This window comes from Aedes aegypti, chromosome 2, assembly GCF_002204515.2.
Source record: "Aedes aegypti strain LVP_AGWG chromosome 2, AaegL5.0 Primary Assembly, whole genome shotgun sequence".
Lineage (NCBI taxonomy): Eukaryota > Metazoa > Arthropoda > Insecta > Diptera > Culicidae > Aedes > Aedes aegypti.
In genome coordinates, this window is record NC_035108.1 from 257,425,579 (window position 1) to 257,445,673 (window position 20,095).

Genomic DNA, 20,095 nt, shown 5'->3' on the forward strand with positions numbered 1-20,095 from the left:
CAAAATGTTTGTAATGAATTTCAAAATCATACTTTCTTTCATAAGTCTACAATCTTCTCTCATATTCGATCACCATTCATTTCCGGCATTAATTTTTAGTTGGAGATACTATAAGTTCTCAAAATTCTTAAATACCATAAATACCACAGAATAGTAAGTTACGTTACAGCATGTCACGATAGTTTAAATGACTTCAGTTACGTTGTTTATCAGTGACGTACCCACAATAAAATCACTTTGTCATCCCTCGCCGTAATGCTGTTTTTTTATAAGTGCTCAATTAAACCTTATGAATTGCAACAACTCATAAGTTGCAGGGAACTCAAAGAAGAGGGGACATTCCGATCAAAGTTTAGATAAGTTGCAAATAAATTATCAAAAATTTGTAGGGAAAATATTGTACGAATGATTATTAACAGTTCTATTGAATAATAACCATAATGGTGCCGAAACATTGAAGCGGAATTTGGGGTAACTGTGCCGCCTTAAGCAAATTAAGCATAGCATAGCATAAGCATAGATGACTGTACAATTCGTAGTTGCTACTCCGTGATTGACCAGAACAATCGAAGTTGCACAGGGAATTAATGAATGGGGCTTGGGATTAGCTTACCATTCTTCAATGTGCACAAATCGAGAGCTCAAATTTAAAAGTCAATAACGGCGCCGGCCACGTCCTTACGGTCATCGGGGAAGGGAAGGAATGTTAGTGTGACTACCGTTGTTACTAGAGACCGAGATCACCTCTGCATCTCCACGGTTGTCATGGAGAGGATATTGGGTTAGTGGGATAAGGTAAAGATCTGGGAGTCACCAATGTTTGGTGATGCGAGCCATGATATAATCACGCCTAACCGGATTCGCGAAATAATTCGATAATCGCATTAAACGCCGAACAAGTGTTCGTCACTCGCCCACGCAAGAGCAAGCGACGCGATCAAAAGATCAAACACTACTAGCGATCCGCGGCGCTTTTTCATTTCTCTGAGCGAACGACGCGCGACAAGTTTGATCCTGCCCCCATCGCCCGCCCCCGCAGGAGCAAGCGTCAAGGTCGAAGGATCAAACACTACTTACGAACCGATCACTTTTTCACCGCTTCACTACCGACGCGCGACATATTTGATCCTGCCCTCATCACCCGCTCCCGCAGGAGCCAGCGTCAAGGTGGAAGGATCAAACACTACTAACGAACCGATCACTTTTTCACCGCTTCACTACCGACGCGCGACATTTTTGATCCTGCCCTCATCACCCGCCCCAGCAGGAGCAAGTGTCAAGGTCGAAGGATCAAACACTACTCAATTCAAAAGATGTTTTTATTAATGACGAAAACTGAAAATTACATGTATATATTTTAAATTATATGAAACAGGAATAATGCCGACACTTGTAGTGACGAACTATACATAGTTTGTTTGAAAATTACATATGAGTATTACGTTGCATTTTGTCTCGATATGGTACAAGTTTTAAAAAATACGTCAACATTCACAATGTCGAACAATTCAAAAGATAATTTTTAATAACGTATAAAAGAGACAAATATATGTATATTGAAATTGTATAAGAAAAAAGCATAATGCCGACACTTATAGTGACGAACCATACAAAGTTTGTTTTAAAATTACTTAAAAGTTACGCTTTCAAGAAAATATGTATTATCACAAGAATGAAACGAACTCACCAGTTGGTAATCCATCCTCGACTGAACACAAAACTGATACTGACAGCAAAACTTCTTGGCGTCCCGAAAACAAACCGTCTTGCTTGTGCCTTCCAAATACCTACCCAGCAAGACGCTCCAAAACAGAAAAAAAAATCTTAGGAGCCGAAAACACGCGCGAAACCGTGAGCCAAATCAATCGGACGACGCAAAACCGAACTGTCCTGCTTGGGCTTCACGAAGCACTACCCAGCAAGACGCTTGAAAACAGGAAAAAAAAAATAAATAAATAAATAAATAAAAAAAAAATCTCCGGCGACGAAAACATGCGCGAAACCGTGAGCCAAATTTATCGGACGACGCAAAACTGAACTGTCCTGCTTGGGCTTCACGAAGCACTACCCAGCAAGACGCTTGAAAACAGGAAAAAAAAAAATCTCCGGCGACGAAAACATGCGCGAAACCGTGAGCCAAATTTATCGGACGACGCAAAACTGAACTGTCCTGCTTGGGCTTTACGAAGCACTACCAGCAAGACGCTTGAAAACAGGAAAAAAAAATCTCCGGCGACGAAAACATGCGCGAAACCGTGAGCCAAATCTATCGGACGACGCAAAACCGAACTGTCCTGCTTGGGCTTCACGAAGCACTACCCAGCAAGACGCTTGAAAACAGGAAAAAAAAAAAATCTCCGGCGACGAAAACATGCGCGAAACCGTGAGCCAAATTTATCGGACGACGCAAAACCGAACTGTCCTGCTTGGGCTTCACGAAGCACTACCCAGCAAGACGCTTGAAAACAGGAAAAAAAAAAAATCTCCGGCGACGAAAACATGCGCGAAACCGTGAGCCAAATTTAGCGGACGACGCAAAACTGAACTGTCCTGCTTGGGCTTCACGAAGCACTACCCAGCAAGACGCTTGAAAACAGGAAAAAAAAAAATCTCCGGCGACGAAAACATGCGCGAAACCGTGAGCCAAATTTATCGGACGACGCAAAACTGAACTGTCCTGCTTGGGCTTCACGAAGCACTACCCAGCAAGACGCTTGAAAACAGGAAAAAAAAAAAATCTCCGGCGACGAAAACATGCGCGAAACCGTGAGCCAAATTTATCGGACGACGCAAAACTGAACTGTCCTGCTTGGGCTTTACGAAGCACTACCCAGCAAGACGCTTGAAAACAGGAAAAAAAAAATCTCCGGCGACGAAAACATGCGCGAAACCGTGAGCCAAATCTATCGGACGACGCAAAACCGAACTGTCCTGCTTGGGCTTCACGAAGCACTACCCAGCAAGACGCTTGAAAACAGGAAAAAAAAAATCTCCGGCGACGAAAACATGCGCGAAACCGTGAGCCAAATTTATCGGACGACGCAAAACCGAACTGTCCTGCTTGGGCTTCACGAAGCACTACCCAGCAAGACGCTTGAAAACAGGAAAAAAAAAAAAATCTCCGGCGACGAAAACATGCGCGAAACCGTGAGCCAAATTTATCGGACGACGCAAAACTGAACTGTCCTGCTTGGGCTTCACGAAGCACTACCCAGCAAGACGCTTGAAAACAGGAAAAAAAAAAAATCTCCGGCGACGAAAACATGCGCGAAACCGTGAGCCAAATTTATCGGACGACGCAAAACTGAACTGTCCTGCTTGGGCTTTACGAAGCACTACCCAGCAAGACGCTTGAAAACAGGAAAAAAAAAAATCTCCGGCGACGAAAACATGCGCGAAACCGTGAGCCAAATCTATCGGACGACGCAAAACCGAACTGTCCTGCTTGGGCTTCACGAAGCACTACCCAGCAAGACGCTTGAAAACAGGAAAAAAAAAAAAAAATCTCCGGCGACGAAAACATGCGCGAAACCGTGAGCCAAATTTAGCGGACGACGCAAAACTGAACTGTCCTGCTTGGGCTTCACGAAGCACTACCCAGCAAGACGCTTGAAAACAGGAAAAAAAAAAAAAATCTCCGGCGACGAAAACATGCGCGAAACCGTGAGCCAAATTTATCGGACGACGCAAAACCGAACTGTCCTGCTTGGGCTTCACGAAGCACTACCCAGCAAGACGCTTGAAAACAGGAAAAAAAAAATCTCCGGCGACGAAAACATGCGCGAAAACCGTGAGCCAAATCTATCGGACGACGCAAAACCGAACTGTCCTGCTTGGGCTTCACGAAGCACTACCCAGCAAGACGCTTGAAAACAGGAAAAAAAAAAAAATCTCCGGCGACGAAAACATGCGCGAAACCGTGAGCCAAATTTATCGGACGACGCAAAACCGAACTGTCCTGCTTGGGCTTCACGAAGCACTACCCAGCAAGACGCTTGAAAACAGGAAAAAAAAAAAAAAAAAAAATCTCCGGCGACGAAAACATGCGCGAAACCGTGAGCCAAATTTATCGGACGACGCAAAACTGAACTGTCCTGCTTGGGCTTCACGAAGCACTACCCAGCAAGACGCTTGAAAACAGGAAAAAAAAAAAAATCTCCGGCGACGAAAACATGCGCGAAACCGTGAGCCAAATTTATCGGACGACGCAAAACTGAACTGTCCTGCTTGGGCTTTACGAAGCACTACCCAGCAAGACGCTTGAAAACAGGAAAAAAAAAATCTCCGGCGACGAAAACATGCGCGAAACCGTGAGCCAAATCTATCGGACGACGCAAAACCGAACTGTCCTGCTTGGGCTTCACGAAGCACTACCCAGCAAGACGCTTGAAAACAGGAAAAAAAAAAAAAATCTCCGGCGACGAAAACATGCGCGAAACCGTGAGCCAAATTTATCGGACGACGCAAAACCGAACTGTCCTGCTTGGGCTTCACGAAGCACTACCCAGCAAGACGCTTGAAAACAGGAAAAAAAAAAAAAAAAAAATCTCCGGCGACGAAAACATGCGCGAAACCGTGAGCCAAATTTAGCGGACGACGCAAAACTGAACTGTCCTGCTTGGGCTTCACGAAGCACTACCCAGCAAGACGCTTGAAAACAGGAAAAAAAAAATCTCCGGCGACGAAAACATGCGCGAAACCGTGAGCCAAATTTATCGGACGACGCAAAACTGAACTGTCCTGCTTGGGCTTCACGAAGCACTACCCAGCAAGACGCTTGAAAACAGGAAAAAAAAAAAAAATCTCCGGCGACGAAAACATGCGCGAAACCGTGAGCCAAATTTATCGGACGACGCAAAACTGAACTGTCCTGCTTGGGCTTTACGAAGCACTACCCAGCAAGACGCTTGAAAACAGGAAAAAAAAAATCTCCGGCGACGAAAACATGCGCGAAACCGTGAGCCAAATCTATCGGACGACGCAAAACCGAACTGTCCTGCTTGGGCTTCACGAAGCACTACCCAGCAAGACGCTTGAAAACAGGAAAAAAAAAATCTCCGGCGACGAAAACATGCGCGAAACCGTGAGCCAAATTTATCGGACGACGCAAAACCGAACTGTCCTGCTTGGGCTTCACGAAGCACTACCCAGCAAGACGCTTGAAAACAGGAAAAAAAAAAAAAATCTCCGGCGACGAAAACATGCGCGAAACCGTGAGCCAAATTTATCGGACGACGCAAAACTGAACTGTCCTGCTTGGGCTTCACGAAGCACTACCCAGCAAGACGCTTGAAAACAGGAAAAAAAAAAAAATCTCCGGCGACGAAAACATGCGCGAAACCGTGAGCCAAATTTATCGGACGACGCAAAACTGAACTGTCCTGCTTGGGCTTTACGAAGCACTACCCAGCAAGACGCTTGAAAACAGGAAAAAAAAATCTCCGGCGACGAAAACATGCGCGAAACCGTGAGCCAAATCTATCGGACGACGCAAAACCGAACTGTCCTGCTTGGGCTTCACGAAGCACTACCCAGCAAGACGCTTGAAAACAGGAAAAAAAAAAAAAATCTCCGGCGACGAAAACATGCGCGAAACCGTGAGCCAAATTTAGCGGACGACGCAAAACTGAACTGTCCTGCTTGGGCTTCACGAAGCACTACCCAGCAAGACGCTTGAAAACAGGAAAAAAAAAATCTCCGGCGACGAAAACATGCGCGAAACCGTGAGCCAAATTTATCGGACGACGCAAAACCGAACTGTCCTGCTTGGGCTTCACGAAGCACTACCCAGCAAGACGCTTGAAAACAGGAAAAAAAAATCTCCGGCGACGAAAACATGCGCGAAACCGTGAGCCAAATCTATCGGACGACGCAAAACCGAACTGTCCTGCTTGGGCTTCACGAAGCACTACCCAGCAAGACGCTTGAAAACAGGAAAAAAAAAAAAATCTCCGGCGACGAAAACATGCGCGAAACCGTGAGCCAAATTTATCGGACGACGCAAAACCGAACTGTCCTGCTTGGGCTTCACGAAGCACTACCCAGCAAGACGCTTGAAAACAGGAAAAAAAAAAAAAAAATCTCCGGCGACGAAAACATGCGCGAAACCGTGAGCCAAATTTAGCGGACGACGCAAAACTGAACTGTCCTGCTTCCTGTGCCGCCTTAAGCAAATTGTTCTTTAACTAAGCCTCATGACGTTAGTTTCGCATCTTTTGTATATGAAAAGTATCGTGACATTTAAAAAGAAAATAACTTCAAAAAGTATTAGTTTTAGAGCTTCATCCAAAATAACCTATACAGTCAACTCTCCCTAACTCGATATTGAGGGGACCATCGAGTTAGGGAGGTATCGACTTACAGAACACAAAACCAATGCAACTGCGATTCAAAGGAAAATCGAGTTAGCCATGTAAACCAACTTTTACTAAGGTTCTCTAACTCGATATCGAGATACGGAATATCGAGTAAGGGAGAATTAACTGTATATGGACGGGGTTCTGCTAAACCGCACTAAGTGCCAACAACTTTATTCCGAGATATTTTACTTTAAAGTCTTATCGTGTACTATTCTATCACGGACGATTAATTTTAATTTTTTATGTCCAATAAGTATGCCGAGATTAAATATAAAAGTTAATAATCATAAATTATCGATGTAATCGAATTTTATTTAAAAATATAAAGCACTCATTTCACTCTGGCTGAACAAAAATTTAAAAATATGGTTCTTGGTTCGCTATGGTTGGATGTGTTTTGTAGTTTTCAACAACACAAGTAAAATTGGAGACAATGTTTATCATCACAATGCATGTTGAAATCTATGTCACAAATGTTTATGTACTATGACTTGGAAGGATTCGTTGTTATTCAAAGGTCTGGACATGCTGTTGTATTGTGGATCAATGTGGACAATTAAGGGGGCAGAATCCGTCATTGATTTCGGAATTTTCAAAAGCAGTTTTTTCGTTCGAAATCAAGGTAATTTACAGGAAAATGTGTTCACTGTTTTCTATTCTCCAACCGAAACACAGTGAACACATTTCCATCGAATAATTTTTAGTTTTGAACAGAAAAACAGCTCGGGTTTATTATGAAAGTTGCCACTGATTTTCAAGATTCACTTTGCTTGAAAGCGCTGTACTGCGCACCGGTGTGGTCTATACTTGAGTTTGCCGACGTCGTCTGGTGTCCGTTTCAGACTATGTACCTGGATATCGCAAATTGAATCAGTGCAGCGAAAGTTTGTGCGCTTTGCACTAAGGACTTTTCCATGGCGTAATGATCAGCACCTTACCTCTTACCACGATCGCTGTCAGCTACTGGGAATTGACACGTTAGACAATAGACGTCAAATTGCACAGGCCATGTATGTAGTGAAGCTTCTAAATGGAACCATAGATTCGTCAGAACTCCTGGCCAGAATAAATTTCAATGCACCTGAAAGATCCCTTCGAAGACACAGTTTCCTCCGATTGGAAGGCCGCAACAGTCGTTATGGACAGCACGATCCGATTCGCTTCATGTCGAACACTTTCAATAGCGTTGCTCACCTGTTTGACTTCAACATGCCTGTCTCTGCAGTACAGCAACGATTTTCTTCACATTTCCGCAACTAATCAAGCCGACCAGTAATTTGTTTTGTATGTGTACTAAGTTTTTTTTTTTAATTCCTTTATTAGTATCATCCAAAACATTACATTTCTTATATCTAGGTGTTCTGTGTTATTAGACAACACTATCATCCTAATTTGGTAAAACAAATTTAAGGTTTTATTAACATTTTGTTAACAACATATTACATTTCATTTGCCGTAGCAGTTCAGATTTTCACAGGTGAGTTGATTTCACCTGCTTATAATAGAAAAAAACGCTTTGAATATACTTAACCTAACTAAACCTAACCTAAACATATAACGCATTGATCGTGGCAAAAGAAGATTGTAACGATTTTTGCCTGAAATTATTGATTATTTTACTTGACATTTGTTCCAATGTTTCAACATTGGATATTCTATGTAACTCATTGGTACTATACCAGGGAGGAAGCTTCAGAATCATTTTCAAAATTTTATTTTGAATTCTCTGCAGAGCTTTCTTCCTGGTATTACAACAGCTAGTCCATATTGGTACAGCATACAACATGGCTGGCCTGAAAATTTGTTTGAATATCAAAAGCTTGTTCTTAAGACAAAGTTTTGATTTTCTATTAATAAGGGGATAGAGACATTTTACATATTTATTACTGTCATGTCTACCTATCTCAAGTGATATTAATTATTACACCTTTTGACTTGGTACCTTTTATGTGTTCGTACCTACGGTATTTCTGAGCTATAAGTACTGGCCGCAGTAAGCGCAGAAGGGAGACTTCCTGGACTGTGGACTGATTAACATATTATTTTATTGTTTATTTGCAGAATATAAAAGTTGCGACGAGGATCATGGAAACGTGTGTTGAAGATAATCGATTTTCTTTGGGGTGGCGAATTGCCAATTGTATCTGTATTTGAAAGTGTGGTGAAATTGCCGATTTGAGTTGAACCAAATTGTTCTTCAGAGCTGACGAAATTGTCGTTTATTGTGAACATAGTTGTTCTTTTGTGAAGCGATTGCTGTAATGAGATGAACGAAATTGTTCTTTATTGTTGACAAATGTGTCAAATGTAATATTGAGCAGTAAAATCCAATGATTTGAATGTTTTGTTGTAGTCATGGAATTAGCAAATTTGCGTATTTAAGATAAGATCGTGGAATTCTTTGAATATATTTTCGATTGTTCGTTGTATGAGTTGTTGCAACTTGTATGTGGCTTTTAAAGAGTTATTAGAAAGTTTCTAAAGGGGAAAGGACTGTCATGTCTACCTATCTCAAGTGATATTAATTATTACACCTTTTGACTTGGTACCTTTTATGTGTTCGTACCTACGGTATTTCTGAGCTATAAGTACTGGCCGCAGTAAGCGCAGAAGGGAGACTTCCTGGACTGTGGACTGATTAACATATTATTTTATTCTTTATTTGCAGGATATAAAAATTACATTTGGCTTGAATGCCCTCAATGTGATTTTTGAAAGTTAAATTCTTATCTAGCATGAGCCCTAGATACTTAACTTCATCTGACCAATTTATTGGAACCCCTCTCATCGTGACAACATGTCTACTTGGAGATTTCAAATAAAGAGCTTTTAGTTTATGTGGGAATATGATTAGTTGAGTTTTGGAAGCATTAGGAGAAATCTTCCATTTTTGCAAGTATGAAGAAAAAATATCCAAACTTTTTTGCAATCGACTACAGATGACACGCAAGCTTCGTCCTTTGGCGGAGAGGCCGGTGCCATCCGCAAACAAGGATTTTTGACATCCCTGAGGTAACTCAGGTAAGTCAGATGTGAAAATATTGTATAATATTGGTCCCAAAATGCCGCCTTGGGGAACACCAGCTCTTACAGGAAGTCTTTCAGACCTGGAGTTCTGATAATTAACCTGGATTTGACAGATAACTTTGAATTATTCTTACAATGTATGTTGGAAAATTAAAGTTTTTAATTTTACAATCAAACCTTCATGCCAAAAACTGTCGAATGCTTTTTCAATGTCTAGAAGAGCAAGACCAGTAGAATAGTATTCAGATTTGTTGGAACGGATCAAATTTGTTACACGTAAAAGTTGATGAGTAGTCAAATGTCCATGGCGGAATCCGAACTGTTCATTGGCAAAAATTGAATTTTCGTTGATGCGGACCATCATTCTGTTCAAAATTACCTTTTCAAAAAGTTTACTGATGGAGGAAAGCAAACTGATTGGACGATATCTAGAAGCTTCTGCAGGATTTTTGTCTGGTTTTAAAATTGGAACAACTTTAGCATTTTTCCATTTGTCAAGAAAATATGCTAATTGAAAACATTTGTTAAATATATCAACTAAAAATGATAAGCTACTTTCTGGAAGTTTCTTGATGAGGATGTAGAAAATTCCATCATCGCCAGGAGCTTTCATATTTTTGATTTTTTTAATAATAGTTCTCACTTCTTCCAAATCAGTCCCAGGCATTTTCGAAAACGTTCTCTTGATTGAGAATATTTTCGAAGTCCTGAGTAACTTGATTTTCAATTGGACTAGTAAGTCCTAAATTAAAATTTTGCGCACTTTCAAACTGCATAGCAAGTTTTTGAGCTTTTTCGCAATTAGTTAGTAACAATTTGTTTTCCTCTTTCAATGCCGGTATTGGCTTCTGAGGTTTTTTCAATATTTTAGATAATTTCCAAAAGGGCTTAGAGCCAGGGTCCAATTGAGAAATCCTATTTTCAAAATTTTTGTTTCTTAATTGTGAAAAACGTTTCTTGATTTCTTTCTGCAAATCTTGCCAAATAATTTTCATAGCAGGATCGCGAATGCGTTGAAATTGCCTTCTCCGCACGTTTTTAAGACGGATCAAAAGTTTAAGATCATCGTCTATAATCATGGATTCAAATTTTACTTCACATTTTGGAATTGCAATGCTCCTGGCTTCAACAATGGAATTTGTTAAAGTTTCAAGAGCATTGTCAATATCAAGTTTTGTTTGTAAAGGAATATTAATATTAAGATTAGAGTCAATAAATGTTTCATATATATTCCAGTCGGCTCGAAAATAATTGAAAGTTGAGCTGATAGGATTGAGAATAGCTTCTTGGGATATTTGAAATGTAACAGGGACATGATCAGAATTAAAATCAGCATGAGTAATCAGTTGGCTACAAAGATGACTAGAGTCGGTTAAGACCAAATCAATCGTAGATGGATTTCTAGAAGAGGAAAAACATGTATTGAATTGAGATAATATCCTGAAGAGCACTCATCAAATGAAATTCTGCCGTTGGAATTACTTTGAGAATTATTCCATGACCGATGTTTGGCATTAAAGTCACCAAAGAAAAAAAATTTGACCCTTTGCGAGTTTGTCAGTGAGTCAGTTTGGAGCAAATTAACTTGCTGTCCAGAGCATTGAAAAGGCAAATAGGCAGCTATGAAAGTATATTTACCAAACAGTGTTTCAGCAGAAACAGCTAAAGTTTCAAAAGCTTTAATTTCAAATGACGAAAACAGTTGATGTTTTATACGCCTATGAATGATGATTGCAACTCCCCCACATGCCTCATCAAGTCGATCATTACGATAAACAAAAAAGTTAGGATCTCTTTTGAGTTTAGATCCAGGTTTTAAATACGTTTCGGTAATAACTGCAATATGCACGTTATTAACCGTTAGAAAATTTAACAGCTCGTCCTCTTTACCATACAGAGAACGAGCATTCCAATTTGAAATACCGTCAAACGGGGTGACTTTCAACACTTTTCAACTTCAATCAACCATAACCATGCTCTAAACGTCATCTAAAAATCTAAATTGATATTTTTTATTAGTCACACTTGTTAAGTATTGTTATTCATGTATTTTAAGCATTCGAACCAATACAAGAGCATTTTGCATACCATTTTGTAAGAAAATAATTGAGCTATTTTTGTATGGGAAAAAGAGGCGTTAAATCATCAAGGTCCAATATCTTAACTGAACAATATTTTTAACGAGTGTTTGTAGTTGAATGATAAATTATTACTCTTTTGATTACAAAGTAGACCTAACACATACGTTTTTAACTTTTATAAAACTCTAAATTGCTTAGAAATAAAGTGTTGCAAGTCACCCCGCATAGGTACAATTATATAAAAATTATTTTTATTAAAAAGTTGTTGCTACATTTCGTAAAATAAAATTCGTCATATTAGCACTTATTAGTTATAAAAACAACATGTATTAGTATTACTTTTGTTAATTAAATCTATCTCATGTTTTCAGGTCACGATTTTGAACCTCCATCAAGTATCAGTTTTCAAGACATTCAAAAGAATAATTATGTATGTTTATTGTATAAACATATTTATAATAACAGCTTTAATCGTGGCCCCTACTTGAATTGTAAGTCACATGTATTGAAGCAACGATTTAAAACAATTTTTTTTTGCAATTTGTGTTTTATAGTGAAATTTAGTTGTAAATTACAATGTGTTGCAAGTCACCCCGCCGTTGTAAGTCACCCCGTTTGACGGTATTTAAATTATTATTTGGATCCATTAAAAAAACGTAATCCAATAACAATTTGATTTGTAAATTTTACACCTACTTGGACTGCTTCAGTCATAGTGGTGGCTTTGAACATTGCATCAATCATTAGATTCAATTGTTCAGTTAGAAAATTAAAATCTGAAGCAGACATATCACTTGAAGTGGGTACATCTGATGATTTCCCATTAGAATTTTCGGTAGACGAAGAAGCGGAGTAGGATTACCTGTGGCGGTAAGGTTTTTGTTTCATTTGATTTGAAACAAGTAGAATGGGTACTCATAGTACGAACAGAGGAGGAGTTCAAATTTCCTGCTACGATATCGGCAAAGGATTTTCCGTGGGTAGATACATTCGAAATTGAAAGATTCGAACGGCTACCCGACGGATTAAAATTAGTTTGTAAATGAGCATGATTATAATCTTCCTGGTAGGGGCCCAGATAGCCGTAGCGGTAAACGCGCAGCTATTCAGCATGACCATGCTGAGGGTCGTGGGTTCGAATCCCGCTGGTCGAGGATCTTTTCGTAAAGGAAATTTTTTCGATTCCCAGGGCATAGAGTATCTTCGTACCTGCCACACGATATACACATGCAAAAAAATGGTAAATCGGCAAAGGAAGCTCTCAGTTAATAACTGTGGAAGTGCTCATAAGAACACTAATCTGAGAAGCAGGCTTTGTCCCAGTTGGGACGTTACGCCAGAAAGAAGATAATCTTCCTGGTGGGTATGATTCCTAATCAAGCGATCGTTAACTGAAAAATGAGCATTGTTCGATACTCTACCAGGCAAATTCCGGAAACGACCGTTATCGTAACGGACATTATCTTTCATCTGCCTGGCACGAGCCTCAATGACTCTTTTGCGTGAAGGGCAATTCCAAAAATTTGACTTATGATTAGCTCCGCAATTAGAGCATATGAACTTGGTGGTATCTTCCTTCACTGGACAGACGTCCTTGGCGTGAGAAGAACCTCCGCAAATCATGCATTTAGCATCCATGCGACAATTTTTTGTACCATGATTCCACTTTTGGCACCGACGGCACTGTGTGGGGTTCTGGTAATTTCCTCCAGGTTTCTGGAAATGTTCCCATGTCACACGGACATCAAACAAAAGTTTTGCTTTTTCTAAAGCTTTAATATTATTTAGTTCTTTTTTGTTAAAGTGAACTAAATAGCTAGAGGCTGCTTCGATTTGGTGTTCGGAAAATTTGTCCAGAGCATCGAACTGATTACTCATTTCGATACAATTATTCATTTCACCCTTGGGAGAAAGTTCGCATTCCGGGGAAACGTCCTTCCTTCCATTCTTGCCACGTGTAGTGACAGTTTTAAAACCCACTTTTTTGGAAGGAAGTAGTGAATTCAGAGATTCACCCTTCCTTTTGTTTGTTGTTGATACCATGTTTAATTAATAAACGAAAGAAGACGTGACCTTCGAGAGGTTTTTTTTTCCAAGACGGTGTCCAAGAAGGATTACCACCGCTAGCTTTCGCCAACGGGTCCAACGAAAAATCGAAGGCACGGGTCCAAACAAGGATCGTAAAGGGATCAATAGTAGAATATAGTACTGAAAAGTACTGTTTTGGTAGCACTGAAAAGTACCGTTTTTAATTTTAGTACTGAAAAGTACTGTTTTATTGCTTTAGGTAGTTTTTAATAAATAAATAAATAACTTTGTTATTTTTTAACCAATTTTGGAGCTCTAGCATCATTCTCTCTAAAATTAAATTTATGAAAAGTTTGTAGAACATCAAATTTGTCTGAAACGGAAACTACCCAGTGAATAATGTATCGTACAAGAATGTATGTAAGTCCAAAATCACATATTCGTACGTCAAAAATCAGAATCGCAAATATGCCAAATTGAACGTAATCAATGTCAACACAACTTGAATATCCATGTTCATATTATTCACTACGATTCATTAACGACAATCTGTGTTGACAACAAAACATGTCATAAATAGTGCAACATAGAATCGTTTCAAGTTGTATAAACTGACAGATCATATATTAATACAGAATAGCATCAGACGAAATCTTAGTAATTTAGCCAAAATTGCCACTAGAGCTTGGTGTCTACCGTGTCTACTGATGATGAGTCTCGAAGAATTACAAGCAAGTTTCGCTGTATAACGAGCTTGCATTAATATTGATAAAAAGTCACACTTTCGACATGATTCATATAACGGTGCAGTGGTGAGGTGTAGAGTTCTGAATCTAAACGTCACGGGTTCGAGACTTGATGGTGAATTTATTTTTATTTTCATCAAAATTTTTAGCATCATATTTCTGATCGCAGGAAGTTTGAAAAAGTCGTGCCAAATGCGTACATAGCCTCCACTTTGGAAGGTATACAGCCTATTCGTGCATTCTATACGAGTGAATTAATTCATATAGAATGATGTATAACAAAAGTTTTACCAACCAAAATGTTGACTGGGTAGTCTCAGTTAAAACCAGTTTTCTCCAATTTTTTCTTCAATTTTACTAAAAAAACACTTTTGTTTGACCATAACTTTATAAATACCCGATTCCAAATCCTTTACAAGCATGTGATGCAAGCTTTTTTTCTGGGCAACTTGTGCGTTGAAACCTTCCACAATGATCTTGGCTGTTCATTGGGATTGCGATGACGTTCAAGAATCTGTCGTTGGTATCATCGTCATCATCAAACCTTCAAAAGCAGTTTTTCTGATCAAAACTGAAAATTATTCGATAAAGGTGTGTTCTTTATGTTTCGTTTCAAAAAAAGAATACGGTGAATACATTTACATGTCAAGTTTAAAGTACTCATATTTCGCGCGCGCTCCTAATTTTGCTCATTGACATTTTAACCATATTTTGCGAAATAAATTTTAGTTGGCTAGTATTTTGAATAATTCTGTTTCAGCCAAGGTTACATAACATGCATTTATATAGTCCAATAGGTATCAACAAATATGAATAAAATGACAGTGAGCGAAATAAGGAGCGTGCGCGAAATATGGTAGCATCACTGTAGCTGATAATTAGGTACCTAACGAGTTTCACCTGAATCAATTGCATGACAGCTCAGAAATTGCGGAGAGCGTTAAGTGGATGGCAGCGTCTAATAGGAGACCTTACTGTATTTCCTTCTTGTCGATTGCTCTTAACCGTGAGTTTTTATTCTTATGGCCGAAAATAACGATACAAAATGTGTATGGAAATATTAGACGATAGTAAATGTATAAAACAATGTCTCACAACTCAACCGACATGAGAGGTTAAAAATGATTTCTTTTATGTTCAAATTTCAATAACGAACGATTTTCAATAGACAACAATACATGAAGTTTAGTGAGCCTCAACTCAAAATTAACACAACTCTACATTCGTTCTACAACCTACAGGTACGGCTGCCAACCTTGGAAAAGCTGGCACAAGTTGAGATTGCTTGAAGCAGTAAAAATCAGTCTTTCCACTTGTCCTTCCACTGAAGTAAACTTCTCGTCTTCCTTACCGTTTAGCTTGTCACTTACACGCAGCAAAGCTCTCTCGGCACTGATGTTAACGACTTCACTGCGCGCATCTTGACCGCCTTCTCCGCCGTAAAGTTCTGAAATCTGCTTCCGAGCTGCTTTTTTATTGGCTAGCACGTTCCACGTGTACAGAGGATCGTACAGCAGTACTTCCAGGATTGTCATGATCGGTGCATGATTATTACGCAAAATTTCCAACGTTTTCTCGCATGACCTGTAAAAGTGTTTTTGTAAGACAATGTTTCAACTTTTCACATGGTAATAACACTCACTTTTTGAAAACGCCCTCAATTCCGCTGATTCCCATACCAGCTACGATGTCTCTAGTCAGCCGGAACGGAATCGTTTCCGGCGTGGGCAAATTCTTCCCCAACTCAAAAGCTATTCCGAAGTCGATGTGAATAACTTCCGCAGTTTTCTCATCCACCAAGATGTTCTGCACATGTCGGTCGCCAATGCCCAAAATGTAGCCAATAATCGAAGAAACGGCCACGCTTTTGGTATACGCAAGTCTACGCTCGAACCACATACCGGAGGTTAGGAATCTCTCGAGGAAGAAATGCTGGAAAACCGGACTAAGCTGTTGGCAAATTTTGAGGAACTTTTCCTGCTTTGTTCGCAGCGAAGACTTGGCTAGCTCTGCAAAGGCCTTTCTGGCATCCAACGCGGTCAAATCCTTGGGACGATATCGAGAATGTGCGGGAATGAGCCACGATCCGATGGGAATAGTGTTTGAACACCATTCAAGGATTCCGCTTTGCTTCGACAGGGGGACAACTTTGTACGTACGGACGGCCAGTTTCTGCTTACCGGCTTCTTTATCGTTGCGTAGTAGGACGTTCAGGATACAGAACACTTGTTGCATGACAGCATCCTGTCGCATGTCGTCTCGTCCCTTCAACAACTGAATACGGTTGTGCCCATCCGAACAATGGCAGACCAGCTTCTTTGGAGCATTGATGCCACCGACGCCATGTATCAGATCGTCCCATTTGTGTACACCTGCAAATAACGGAATTCCACACTTTATATTTCTTTACATACCGTCTCAAATTCCGAACACTCGACTCTAAGCTGTGCTGTTTTCAATCTAACGTTCGAGATTTCTGCACAGGATGATCAATTGTTGCACAATTCAAGTTCTCCATACTAAAAAGTATTGGATGTATTAGTTTTATTCTTGAAAATCGGCACTGTTCGTAATTTGAGTTCGGAGTTTGAGACAAAACGGTACTTTTTATTATAGTCTTCATATAAGATTGGATTATTCTATATGTCGTTCCTGAGCGTATCTCAAATTTATTTTTCGATTCCTCAACAGCACCTCAAATATTTTTTGCGAAACACGCAAAGAATTGCTTCATGAATTGTTCCAAAAATTAATACTGGAAAGTTAACAGGCCTTAGAAATCTCTAAGATGACATTTTTAGAAATTTTCCTACATATTCGATATTTTGAAATTTCTTCATGCATTCCCTCTTGCACACGTTTAAAAATTTCATAGAGATATCCTATTTAGTAATAATGTTTATAATTGTATTCTAATTGTTATCTCGAGAATGACACAAAAAATAAAGCCTAAGAAACCTGAAATTCCTGAAAAAAATAGTTGTGTCCATAAAACAATCCCTCAATGAAGAAATCCTCTGAGAAATTCTCTCAGGATGTCTCATAAGTGAAATTATTACAAAATATTTGGTAGAACACTGGAAAGTTGAGAGCACCTTGAGGTATTTTGTGGAAAAATATCAACAAAAATGTTAATGTAAAACTTATACATTTATGAATGTTTATGTTTACAAACAATATTGATTGTTTATAGAATACATTGATGAATTTCTAAAAATACTTGAAGTGGGGGAATCCTAATAGGAATTCCGAGACAAATTCTTGAGGATTTTCCATTGGATTCATTGAAGGAATAGGTACTTGGGAAAATTCTGAAGAAAATCGTGAGTTATTATTGGGTGAAGTTCTGATGGAATCCAGCTTAGAGATTTGTTGGATGAGCTTTTGCGTGACATTCATGAAAGAACTTTTGAGGGCGTTTAGGAAACTAACTTCAAAAAATGATTAAAACATGAAAAATATGATTTTTATTAACAAACAACTCACCGATAATCTCATTATAATCACCACTTTCTTGAACTTTAAGTTCCACCGTTGGACAGTGCACCTTGTCCAGCCCCTGGCACTTTCTGAGAGCATCTTTTGCTGTCATTTTGTAATCGCTGAAACCCTTTGCGGTACCTAGGATTTTATTGGCCATTTCTATCAATGCCAAACTCATGTCGGTTGTTTGATCCACGATAGCAGAAATTTTCTTATTTTTCAATAGTTTATGGTACAGGGATTGAGCTCCAAGAAGACGTTCATCATCCTTCGGAACACTGTAATATAAAATTCAAGTTAAATCGACTGAAATATAATCTTAAGCTTTATGGTACTTACTCTTTGCGTTCAACATCGGCGAAAGCATGCACCTGAGCCAAAATATGCGGCAGAGTGTGATGAGGATGGTCAACGGCACATCGTTCCAGCGTTTCCCAAACCATTCGACCCACGCCCTCCTTATGATTGTCCAACCGGGGAGCGAGTTGAGGTAATACGGGTACAAATTTGAACGTTGGGATCACCTTCAACGATTCCTTCACCGTATCTGCAATCTTTTCGCTGTGATTGCCCAACCAAAGAGCTACAATGCGAAACACGGCCAGGTCACTTTCGATGCTTGTCTTTCGAGTGTATGCCGAGTAGTAGAACAATGCCAGCTTCAGATAGTCTTCCATGTTGGACATCATAGTGTTGATGGACTCCTCGTCACGCGTCGCATTTTGCTTCGTCGAAATCTTCGCGCGGCGTAAATTCGTCATTTTTTCTCTGTCCGACTCTTTGAGCTTCGCTTGCTCCGACTCCAACATAATCAGCTCCGCTTTCATATGTTCCAGGTTCATTTTCTTTGATTTGAACTCGGACGACGTGAAATGTTTTTTCAGCTGAAATGATGAACTAAAGTTACTGGCAAGCACGAAGATGCCGTATGCTCAAAGAATCCAAAAAAAATCCCAAAAGATCTTAGACCTACCGGAAATCTAACCCAGACACCTTCAGCATGGCTCTGATTTGAAGTTCCATTTGGCATACAGTCGTTTTGTCTAATAGCCGTTTAGCATAACAGTTGTTTGGCTAATAGTCGTTTGACATAATAGTCGTTTGGCATAATTTGAAAAGGAAGATACTGCAGTGGTACAGTAATATCCGGGACCATAAGATGCTCTATAAAATCTCATGTCCCTTTTTTTAACAACATGGAATATCTTAGATGTTGGACACGTTTTTGTTCTAAATGCGCTATAATATCCCGGATATAATGGTTCCGGAAATCATATATGATGCAATTCCATGGAGTTTTATTGCATGTTGGTTTCCTTGGAAAATGAAGATCAGAAGTACCGTAAAATCGGGTGTAATTGATCAGACGGGTGAAATTGATCATCGTATCACACGATTTTATTTAATCGTAATAGAGCACAAATATCAATGTAAGCTGCAGTAAATGAACGTTGTTTGTCGTAACTATTGTCAAATTGTGTGTTGTGAAGTTTTTTGCGTTAAAAAATGTTTATTACTATGAAAATAATGTAAAATTTCAAAATCAAGCACGGTGCAGTATCGACAAACACCTATAAACTTCTATTTATAAGCAATGATTTAAACATGGTATAAACCTGAAAGTTCGTGAGGATGCTTGAGATATATCCCCAAACCAGATTTCATCACCAAAACTCGTACCAATTAGCTCATGTGGCTGAAATAATTGAATTTCTGTTAGATATCATTGAATTCCTTAGGAAATTGCATACATTTAGGCGTTTTCAGCGTAATTCTTGAAATTTAACTATTCGTTATTTATATAAATATTGCATTGTTATGAATTTTACAAGCATATTCGGATTCAGGGAGCTCAAATTTATCATGTACAGTTGTTTTGAAAACTAACAATAATGGCATTGACAAGTGATCAATTTCACCCCGAAATGAGATCCTCTGATTTTTTTATTGTAGAGATATTTGTTAACACTAAAATGACATTTGTTAGAAAATTTCGGTACATTAGTCGATGAGGCTCACCTTCGTATTTGTTTTCCTGCATTTAGTTGTTTGGCATTGTTAACATTATAGAAAACAGACTTGAAAAACCGTGAAAAATGATCAATTTCACCCGAAATTACGGTATGTCCTATCAATAATTGACAACAGAATGTACTATCGCGAGCAATTTAACAACGCCTCTTCGCATTGGAAGAAATTTGATCAAATGCAGTCCATTTTCGTTCGTTGCACTATCATTAGGTGGGCTTAGTTTTAATTGGGCTCCCGTTAGGTAAGCTACAGTCGAAGTCAAACGAAGTCAAACGTCCCTTTTGGCATAAAGCCCGATTTTTGAATGTTGGTTGCCCTGGATTTCTATTGTATTCAATGG

At 39.2% G+C, this 20,095-nt stretch overlaps 1 protein-coding gene across 2 annotated transcripts in view; it reads right to left on the minus strand.

Moving 5' to 3' along the window:
- Nucleotides 1-15,200: 15,200 nt before the first annotated feature.
- Nucleotides 15,201-20,095, minus strand: part of LOC5565620 (serine/threonine-protein kinase ATM) — a 64,450-nt gene continuing 59,555 nt past the window's right edge. For both annotated transcript variants that reach the window (XM_021844847.1, XM_021844846.1), the window contains 4 exons: nt 18,064-18,608; nt 17,728-18,002; nt 15,884-16,613; nt 15,201-15,825 (listed from right to left, as the gene is read on the minus strand). In XM_021844847.1, the coding sequence (XP_021700539.1) occupies nt 15,477-15,825; nt 15,884-16,613; nt 17,728-18,002; nt 18,064-18,608 (1,899 nt within the window). In that variant the 3' untranslated portion in view covers nt 15,201-15,476. The remainder of the gene's footprint in view (nt 15,826-15,883; nt 16,614-17,727; nt 18,003-18,063; nt 18,609-20,095) is intronic.